At 37.8% G+C, this 10,731-nt stretch overlaps 1 protein-coding gene across 1 annotated transcript; it reads left to right on the top strand.

The window, feature by feature from the left end:
- The first annotated feature begins 2,456 nt into the window (after positions 1–2,456).
- LOC126391154 (uncharacterized) lies at positions 2,457–10,016 on the top strand. The gene is made up of 13 exons (XM_050045679.1): positions 2,457–2,492; positions 4,955–5,025; positions 5,565–5,629; positions 5,798–6,080; positions 6,298–6,443; positions 6,603–6,885; positions 7,113–7,258; positions 7,417–7,699; positions 7,861–8,006; positions 8,584–8,866; positions 9,094–9,239; positions 9,395–9,677; positions 9,841–10,016. The coding sequence occupies exons 2-13, from the start codon at positions 5,018–5,020 to the stop codon at positions 9,983–9,985; spliced, it is 2,217 nt and encodes a 738-aa protein (XP_049901636.1). The 5' UTR covers positions 2,457–2,492; positions 4,955–5,017; the 3' UTR covers positions 9,986–10,016.
- The last annotated feature ends 715 nt before the right edge of the window (positions 10,017–10,731 follow it).

The following is a 10,731-nucleotide window of genomic DNA, read 5'->3' as shown; positions in this document are numbered from 1 at the left end:
CTGTAGGTGGGATGGATTATCTCTGCAAAGGAGAAGTGCTCACTAACACAGATTTTAGACAGATTTGTGAACAATATTTGTGAGAAATGGTCTTTTGTGTATATAGAAAATGTTTTAGATCTTTGAGTTCAGCTCATGAAAAATGGGAGCAAAAACAAAAGTGTTGCGTTTATATTTTTGTTCAGTGTATATATATATTTATATATGTAGAGACAGAGATAGAGAGAGAGAGAGAGAGAGAGATGAGAAGCCAGTGTGTAGATTTTCACAAAATCTGGTTATGAAAACTACATACCGCACCTTGAGGATTTTACATCCATCCATCAATTAATCAGTCAATCATGTCAAGTAAATAAAAATCTGATTCTGTCTTATTCAAGTACATTTTTCATTATTTCAATTTGTATTGTAAGAAAGCATGGCTAGACAGAAATTGTCAGTTGAGGAGCAAAGGAGAAGAAATAGAGAGTACCAACGAAAGAGAAGAGAAAAATTAAACAGTGACCAAGAGAGCCAACATGCTATGCAAGAGAAGGAAAGACAATTTAAGATCACACCCAGTGTGAAGTAGGCAGTGCAGGGCAATCACACACCCAACACACCCACCCACACACACCTAACCACACACACGCACATGCGCACGCGCGCACACACACACACACACACGCCACTTTAAAAAGAAGATGACTACTGACAAAGGGGGAAAGGAAGAGGAGAAGAGGTGGATGAGAAAGAGGAGAGCAGGAAGTGGTGTAGGGGAAGAGGGCCCCTGGTTTCCCGTATTGTTTTTTTGATAGTTGGAAACGGTGTAATTTATAATAGTTGGAAATGGTGTATGTGCAATATGTTTATTATAATTTGCTTTACAGTAAGTTCAATACTCTAATAACAAGGAGTAGTTTTAGTAGTAGTGTTTAAAAAGCACATTAGTTCAATTATCAGCAATGCACACACATTTTTTGTCAACACCGTCAGTTTTTTGTCAACACCATCAGATCTTCATCAACACCGTCACATGTATGTTTTTGTTAATTTTTTTGGGGAAAAAATTCTTCCTTCAGTTTATGTTGTTTTTTGTAATAAAGGACCATCTGATCTACATCCTCTTATATTTTATTTATTTAAGGAATTTGTTTTTACAATATTGAAATTAAAAACAAAGTTTGAAAATGCAAATATTTAGAAATCTGGGTTTTCAGAATAGTGTGAAATCACAACTTCAGTTTATATATTGTATTTTATTACATATCAGAGTAACTAAACACTATTACAACATACTTCAGAACTTTAGATTCTTGTTGGAATGGAAGAATTAAAATTGTATACTTTTTAGTGTGTTTGACGGAGTTGACACAAATCCAGTTCTGAAGGGAAACATGTTTATTTGTTAAAAATGTGTTTTTATTTAGAACCTGTTCCTTTACATGGTTAAATAGCTAAGACCTTTCTCTGCAGAAACATATAACTCTAATTAATATAGTGTGCATTTTTAAAAAAAGTTTTTTAAAACGTGTTTTGTCCCGACTCTCAAGAATCAGTGCAAAGTAAGTGAGCATTGGTGCAAGGAGTGTATGGCAGGGTAAGAAAGAAAACTTACACAGCATGAAAGTATTGTCTTCCTGACTTAAGTTTTGCTAGAGCTTCATTTCTCCATTAATTGATTGTTTGGTTTGTAAAAATTCTGGAAATAATAAGAAGTCACAATGACCAAAAGCCCAAAATGACTGACAGTGTTTGCTTTGTCCAACCAACAGTCCAAGTCTATTTTTCTAAAAAACACTGACTAATAGTTCTAGCTGTGATTGTAAATTTTCATATTTTTTGTGTGCAAAGTTTTAATTTGTAATTTAACTCATAACTACAGCTTAGTAGAAAATAGAAAGTAGCATGAGAAGTGAAGACTCACGTCTGTATTTACAGTATCTGAGTAAATGTATTTAGTTAAATACCACCACTACATACCACCACAGCTTATGTTATTTTGAGTTTGCCATGACCTGAGCCATAACTTGCCTCAACATGTTCGACTAATGGCAAGGACTCCCCTTGCTTGATTCTCACCAGAGTAAAGATTTGAGACCTGTGTGTGACTTGCATTGTATGAAGTTGTGTGTTCTCTACTACCTGGCACAAACTTCAGACATTATTTGAGAAACACAGGGTGTGCCCTGTGAGAAAAGGATGACATGAACATTAGTATCAAATGTCAGCCATAAATAATAAACTGTATGGAGCTGTGTGTTGTCTCTGCTACCAAGCACAAACTTAAATCATTATTTGAGAAAGACAGGGTGTGCCCTGTCAGAAAAAGATGACATGAACACTTGTATCACATGGTGAGGCAGGCAAATTGATATTTAAAGAGCAAAAACAACACAACACACTGGATTATTAAACAGTCGCATGTCACACTGCACAATAGTATATAAACCATTGTGCTCTGTGCAGATCACAGCTGCTTCCAGGGTGTCCAAGAGCCCAACAGCATCCAGGTAGGTCTTTGGCAGAATTACTGATCATTATGTTGTTTTCTTTTTTGTTTTGTTTTTTTGTTTGTTTTTTTCTAACATATGTAATTTTTGGTCAAAAAAAAAATAAAAAATCAAAAGCTAAATCAACAAAAACAACAGTTTTTGTTTTTGTGGTCATGCCCCATTTTCTCTTTTTGATGTTTTTTAATTCCTATTTGGAACCTTGATGTGTAGATCTTGATGTCTACAAGAACAAGTTATGTGTGTAAATATTATGGTTGGGAATCTCTCTGTGATAGACAATTCGATACGTATCTAGATACACAGGTTACGATAAAATTAAAAAATGATATATTTTTAATACAGAATGATTCGATACAGTGTAGGAACGATACGATTCTGTGGTTAACATTTGTTGATGTAGACATTAATCATACATTATAAAATAAAGAAGCCAATTCTATAAAAGTGACATTCTTACAGTATTTTCAAATTTGTAAAAGACCACATCCCCAAGCATTGTTGCTGTATGGCACTGGCAAAAATAAAATAAAAAGACAAACAACAACAAAATCACATGTCAAATGTATTTATTTTTAGACATGGACCAAAAAAAGTCTTGCTGAGTGAACATCATTTTGTTGGATGGGATCAATATAAAAATGAGAAGAAGTTTTAAACTTTAAGTGAAGTGAACTTTAAGTCAAATTTAAGTGTTTTAAACCTACTTGTTGTGTTGTTTTTATGGTATTGTCTGTGGTTTTGTATGTATCTTATATGGACTTGAGTCTGGAATAAAGTTTATTATAACGCTGTACAATATAAACATAAAGCAGAATAAAATAATAACATGCAATGTAGGGGCAGAATCTGACATCTCCTGTTATTAGTTGATATCATGGACTGTGATGACTAGCAGCTTATCACTGACAGCATGTCAGACTATTTCTCTGTTTGCTACACTCTGTCATTTATAAAAAGATAAATCACTTTTCTATAATACATCAATGATATTTCAATGGAATAAATTACTTATTGACTTATTCATACTTCAAAAACAGCATCAATAAGTGATACACATAGGGGGGATCAAAATCAAATAAATAAATAAAATAAAAATCAACCAGCCACCCTCCTCCCCTGACAAGTAAAGAACAGTCCCTAAAGTGCGGTGAGGTTTGTGGAAATGTGTGGGCACTATGGCCGCCGTATTTGACAGGCATACATATTTCTGTCTGTGTCTGTGACCCCCGTTCAACCCACAACCGGCAGGATTCGCCTTTAGTTTCTGCTGCGGCTTGGCTGCTCCCTGGTTTATCCAACCAGCATTAGCTTCTGTTCCTCATCTCCACTGGTCAAGCTGGCGCTGATGTTTACATCCATCATCGTTGTCAGTAATGCCTGCTACAGAGCATGCCGCCGACTCTCACGTTGTTTTAGCGATGCAAACTGTTAAAGCCAGTCAACCGATTGCTAGTCTCGCGATACCCGATCCATGACTCTACAATCGATTCATCTAAGGATTCATGGCTGATTCGTGTCGATTGAGGAGGCTGCTACCGACGCAGCCGTATCTCTCGCTTGTTAAAACGGATATCCGGTCGTATTGGTTAATCATTCCCAACCCTAGTAAATATGTGTCAGTTACTTGTCTTGTCTGAAAATGCTGTAGGTAGGAGGGAGATAAAGAGAGAAAGAAGAGGAAATGAGACAGAGAGGAATTGCTATTTATATTTTTAACAGTCTTAAAAAATACTTATTGGAAAAACCTAACAAAGAAACAAAAAGAAACCAACATTAGAGTTTGTCTCATTTGCTGAAACACATTTGTCCGTTCAGAACACTCACAAAACAATAAAACACACAACAAAAGCAAATGTTTTCATCAATCGACAAAACTTGTGGTCAATTGAATACATTCTTTCAGTCAATCATTGCACACTGCGCAATAAAATAAAACATACAGCTGACCTTGTAGAAATTTATGCTACATGCCTGCACCATGTGTGGATACTTTGCATAGTCATAGCAGGTGCCAAAAATGGCAAGTAAGCGTATCACAGGGTAATCTGTAAGCTCTTCTCCAAAGATGATTTTACAAGAGATTCTAAACCCTAGTTTTCTTCATTCATTCCTTCTTGTGTTTTTCTGTGCCCATCAACTGTCGTTGAAATGATATGAGACCTATTGTAAGCACCAAGAGTAGGACCCGTGTTTGCTTTGACCACTACAGCCATACAGGTTTTGACATTGTCTTGTTTTCATACTTTTCAAACTCAGAAATGCAAAATAATGCTCTCTTAATGGACAATTTTATATTATTTTAATGTGTATTTGTGCATTTATTTTAGCGTATTTTATTTTATGTCTATTTTACTGTGCATTGCCTGGTAGCTGAATTTCCCTTCGGGGATTAATAAAGTTCTTTCTATTCTTCGTCTCATTACATCCCTTTTTCCTCTTTGATCCATGCTTGCCAATAGCAGCACAGAGGTGGCATCATTTATAGGTGGATACAGACTGATTGCTGGTTGAAGAGTTATGCAATGTGCAGGTGCAGTAGAGATTCATAATTATTCGAGAAATTTTTATTAGCTGTGAGTATATGTTTTCCTTTTGTTTAACACAGGTAATCCAAAATAGTTTTGAGTCTAGGAGATCTGTGTTAACTGTTTTTTTTGTTTAAAAAAAGGGATTGAAAATGTGTGAAACCAATTTAAAAAGTGTGAACACATTTGCAACACAAGATTTCTGCTGTAACAGGAAGGCAATGTTTCATTAAGCGTGTCTGAGCATTTGAGAAAGGCCAGAGAGCAGACACTTGACATCGGGGCCCGCTGATGTTTTATAGAGTGGAGGGATGTGAGGTACAAGAAAAGTACACAACAGGTAGATTTGGACATGAGTGTGTAAAGACGGAAATTATATGTAAAGGTGGTGGTCAGGTGTGGCTTTTTTCCTGATCAGGTTAGTTTGTGTTAAGAATGTATGTGCACATTATGTATATGAACGTATATGCATGTGTAGAAATATATGAAGAGGCTTTAAAATGGAGGTTTGATATGATTGTATGAGTGTCAACTTGCTTCACAGGATGATGACTCCAGCTGTGGTCTTTGTCTTGTTGGCTGTTTTAGGACAGACAAGTGGCCAGTGTGGTGAGATTATACTATACTATACTATACTATACTATATTATTTAATTGGTTCAATGAAATTATTCATGATGAATAATTTTCTAATTTTGGTGTCTTTTGGTCAGATCAACAGATCTAAAACTGCAACTTCCCCAGATTACCTTTAATAACATTTTTTGACTTTGTCCAGCTTCTAATATTGCTCGAGGTGGACAAGTGACTCAGTCCTCCGTGTTGGATGGTGGGGTCCCTGAAAGGGCCATTGATGGAAATCAGGCAAGCGTCTGGAAAAAAGGGTCCTGCACCCAAACAAACTGCCAGACAAATCCATGGTGGAGACTGGACCTCCTGAGAACATATAAGATTAACACTGTCACCATCACCAACAGAAAAGATTGTTGTCACAATAGGCTTAATGGTGCTGAGATCCAAATCGGAAACTCCCTCAATGACAATGGCAATGCTAATCCCAGGTAACAGCACTTTCTATCTTATATTTGGTTTGAACATTTTATATTTGTCGTACATGTGACACGAAATCAGTGCACTGGATATCCACATATACCTAATAGAAACAGAGTTTTAGGGGCAATAGCATCATCTGTATCCAACAATGAATGTGCACGATGCATAGTTTTGATATGGTAACATCATTTACTCATACTTGTGTTTCATTTTCTTTTTCTTCAGGTGTGCTGTTATCCATTCTATCCCAGCTGGGACCTCCAAAACTTTTGTGTGTAATGGAATGGAGGGCCAGTATGTGAACATTGTGATTCCTGGAAAATATAAGTATCTGACACTGTGTGAGGTGGAAGTCACTGGTCAGCTTGCAGGTAACCCTCCTCCAGCTGGTGATATGTACCACCTTAACTATACAATAATATGCTGATTGCCTGTTTTTGGTAGTTTTGGTCAGATCATCAGATCATATACTCCTGCAACTTCCCCAGATTACCTTTAATATTTCTTTTTTTTTTTTTTACTTTGTCCAGCTTCTAATATTGCTCAATTTGGACAAGTGACTCAGTCCTCCGTGTGGAGTGGTGGGGTCGCTGAAAGGGCCATTGATGGAAATCGGGCAAGCGTCTGGAAAAAAGGGTCCTGCACCCAAACAAACTGCCAGACAAATCCATGGTGGAGACTGGACCTCCTGAGAACATATAAGATTAACACTGTCACCATCACCAACAGAGGAGATTGTTGCCACAATAGGCTCAATGGTGCTGAGATCCACATTGGAAACTCCCTCAGTGACAATGGCAATGCTAATCCCAGGTAACAGCACTTTCTATCTTATATTTGGTTTGAACATTTCACATTTGTTGTACATATGACAGAAAAACAGTGCACTGGATATCCACATATATTCCTAATAGAAAGACAGAGTTTTAGGGGCAAAAGCATCATCTGTATCCAAAAATTAATGTGCACAATGCATAGTTTTGATCTGGTAACAATAACATCATTTACTCGTACTTGTGTTTCATTTTCCTTTTCTTCAGGTGTGCTGTTATCCATTCTATCCCAGCTGGGATCTCCAAAACTTTTGTGTGTAATGGAATGGAGGGCCAGTATGTGAACATTGTGATTCCTGGAAGAAGAAAGTATCTGACACTGTGTGAGGTGGAAGTCACTGGTCAGCTTCCAGGTAATCCTTCTCCAGCTGGTGATATGTACCACCTAAACTATACAATAATATACTGATTGCCTCTTTTTGGTGGTTTTGGTCAGATCATCAGATCATATACTCCTGCAACTTCCCCAGATTACCTTTAATATATATATATATTTTTTTACTTTGTCCAGCTTCTAATATTGCTCAATTTGGACGAGTGACTCAGTCCTCCGTGTTGAGTGGTGGGGTCCCTGAAAGGGCCATTGATGGAAATCGGGCAAGCTTCTGGAATCAAGGGTCCTGTACCTACACAACCTGTCAAAGAAAACCATGGTGGAGACTGGACCTCCTGAGAACATATAAGATTAACACTGTCACCATCACCAACAGAAAAGATTGTTGTCACAATAGGCTCAATGGTGCTGAGATCCGCATTGGAAACTCCCTCATTGACAATGGCAATGCTAATCCCAGGTAACTGCACTTTCTATCTTATATTTGGTTTGAACATTTTACACTGGTATGTATGTCACAGGAAATCAGTGCACTGTATATCTACATATATTCTTATTGGGAAGACAGAGTTTTCAGCGCAAAGGCATCATCTGTAACTGTTTCATTTTTCTTTTCTCCAGGTGTGCTGTTATCCAGTCTATCCCAGCTGGGGCCTCCACAACTTTTGTGTGTAATGGAATGCAGGGCCAGTATGTAAACATCGTGATTCCTGGAAGAACACAATACCTGACACTGTGTGAGGTGGAAGTCACTGGTCAGCTTGCAGGTAACCTTCCTCCAGCTGGTGATATGTACCACCTTAACTATACAATTGTTACGACCCGGCTCAAGTGGCCATAACAAAAGGGAGACACACCATGATTAACAGTTAACAAAGGATATTTTATTAGAAGCAAATCAAACCAAATTAGACCAAATTAACAAATAACTAAATAAGAGCAACATATGGAGTGTGAACGTCAGTGATATCAGTATTATGTGTGAGTATTAAATGATGGGTGTGTGAGAGTGTGTATGTGTAGATAGTGGAGAGTGCATGAAAGCAAAGAAACTAAAACATCAACAAACAGACCAGAGTGGTTGCCTGTAGGGAGAAGCAGAGAGTGAGTGAATGAGCACAGCTTTTATCACTTTCAGTGCACCAGGCCCAGGTGCACTGAGTTGCAATCAAGTCAGCCTGGGAGAGACAGGCCTGACAAACTCTCCCTAGATGACACAGGGATCATCACACAATAATATGCTGATTGCCTCTTTTTGGTGGTTTTGGTCAGATCATCAGATCATTATACTCCTGCAACTTCCCCAGATTACCCTTAATAATTTTTTTTTTTTACTTTGTCCAGGTTCTAATATTGCTCAATTAGGAAGAGTGACTCAGTCCTCCGTGCTGGATGGTGGGGTCCCTGAAAGGGCCATTGATGGAAGTCGGGCAAGCATCTGGAATCAAGGGTCCTGTACCCGCACACTCTATCGAAGAAAGCCATGGTGGAGACTGGACCTCCTGAGGACATATAAGATTAACACTGTCACCATCACCAACAGAGGAGATTGTTGCCACAATAGGCTCAATGGTGCTGAGATCCACATTGGAAACTCCCTCAGTGACAATGGCAATGCTAATCCCAGGTAACAGCAATTTCTATCTTATATTTGGTTTGAACATTTTACATTTATTGTACATATGACACGAAATCAGTGCACTGGATATCCACATATATTCCTAATAGAAACAAAGAGTTTTAGGGGCAAAAGCATCATCTGTATCCAAAAATGAATGCGCACGATGCATAGTTTTGATCTGGTAACAATAACATCATTTACTCATACTTGTGTTTCATTTTCTTTTTCTTCAGGTGTGCTGTTATCCATTCTATCCCAGCTGGGACCTCCAAAACTTTTGTGTGTAATGACATGGAGGGTCAGTATGTGAACATTGTGATTCCTGGAAGAAAGGAATATCTGTCACTGTGTGAGGTGGAAGTCACTGGTCAGCTTCCAGGTAATCCTCCTCCAGCTGGTGATATGTACCACCTAAATTATACAATAATATACTGATTGCCTGTTTTTGGTGGTTTTGGTCAGATTATCAGATCATATACTCCTGCAACTTCCCCAGATTACCCTTAATATTTTTTTTTTCTTTACTTTGTCCAGTTTCTAATATTGCTCAGTTTGGACGAGTGACTCAGTCCTCCGTGTTGAGTGGTGGGGTCGCTGAAAGGGCCATTGATGGAAGTCGGGCAAGCTACTGGAATCAAGGGTCCTGTACCTACACAAACTGTCAAAGAAAACCATGGTGGAGACTGGACCTCCTGAGGACATATAAGATTAACACTGTCACCATCACCAACAGAAAAGATTGTTGTTACAATAGGCTCAATGGTGCTGAGATCCACATTGGAAACTCCCTCAATGACAATGGCAATGCTAATCCCAGGTAACTGCACTTTCTATCTCATATTTGGTTTGAACATTTTACAATTTAGTGTGTATGTCACAGGAAATCAGTGCACTGGATATCTACATATATTCTTATTAGAAAGACAGAGTTTTCAGTGCAAAGGCATCATCTGTAACTGTTTCATTTTTCTTTTCTTCAGGTGTGCTGTTATCCATTCTATCCCAGCTGGGGCCTCACAAACTTTTGTGTGTAATGGAATGGAGGGCCAGTATGTGAACATTGTGATTCCTGGAAGAACACAATACCTGACACTGTGTGAGGTGGAAGTCACCAGGACAGAATGAGATGATTGCAATGAATATGTCTGCACCTGAGTCTGAAATGATCCCTCATTTTCATATCCATTCATTTTTCATGCTAATCTATGCTTGTTTCTGCTTCTTTTCCAATAAATATTTGTGCCAGTGTTTGATTGTCCATCATAGCAAATGTACATGGATGTCAATGTAGTTTGGACAGTTCTGCAAGGTCCTTTTATATGACATCAACTCTTACTTTCTGCTGTTTGCTGTTTGTGTAGTTCAGTGATTGCTATACCTGTCACCTTCATCCTAATTTATCATGAAGACTGTACGCAGAGGGAAATAGTGAACCTGGCTCCGTCCAAATGAATACAATCTTACTGTTTGTTTACTCTCTCGATACACTGATTAGTATACACTCCCTTACAGCAACACATTGGAAAGTAATTGACAAAATATTTGTTAATATAAAGAAAGAAATAACTTAGTATATTACATTTACAGAATTTACATAGAGGCAGAGATGATTATTAATTTAAAAAGATTAGCAAGTGTTTTCATACTCTACAGCTCAAACAACTACAAAATTTTAAGGGACAATTTCTGTAAAATTTGACACATTTACTTTAATGAAAGTTTTGTCTTTTTGCATAAAATCAATGTCAATGGGGAAATCAGTTGACTTTACAGGCGCTCTTCAGTCTTAAATGATTCATTTCCTGAGTCTGTGCCACTGTCCTCTTGAGGATAGAGAGCACAATAGCACTCTTGTCTGGCATCATGTATTG

The sequence above is a fragment of the Epinephelus moara genome, chromosome 6, assembly GCF_006386435.1.
Source record: "Epinephelus moara isolate mb chromosome 6, YSFRI_EMoa_1.0, whole genome shotgun sequence".
Taxonomy (NCBI): Eukaryota; Metazoa; Chordata; class Actinopteri; order Perciformes; family Serranidae; genus Epinephelus; species Epinephelus moara.
This window is presented reverse-complemented; position numbering and strand designations above follow the sequence as displayed.

What these genes read in the sequence shown, in the direction of transcription:
- LOC126391154 (XM_050045679.1), top strand. An exon ending in AATGGCAATGCTAATCCCAG is followed by an intron (nt 6,081 to 6,297) that starts GTAACAGCACTT and finishes CTTTTTCTTCAG; the next exon opens with GTGTGCTGTTATCCATTCTA. An exon ending in AATGGCAATGCTAATCCCAG is followed by an intron (nt 7,700 to 7,860) that starts GTAACTGCACTT and finishes TCTTTTCTCCAG; the next exon opens with GTGTGCTGTTATCCAGTCTA.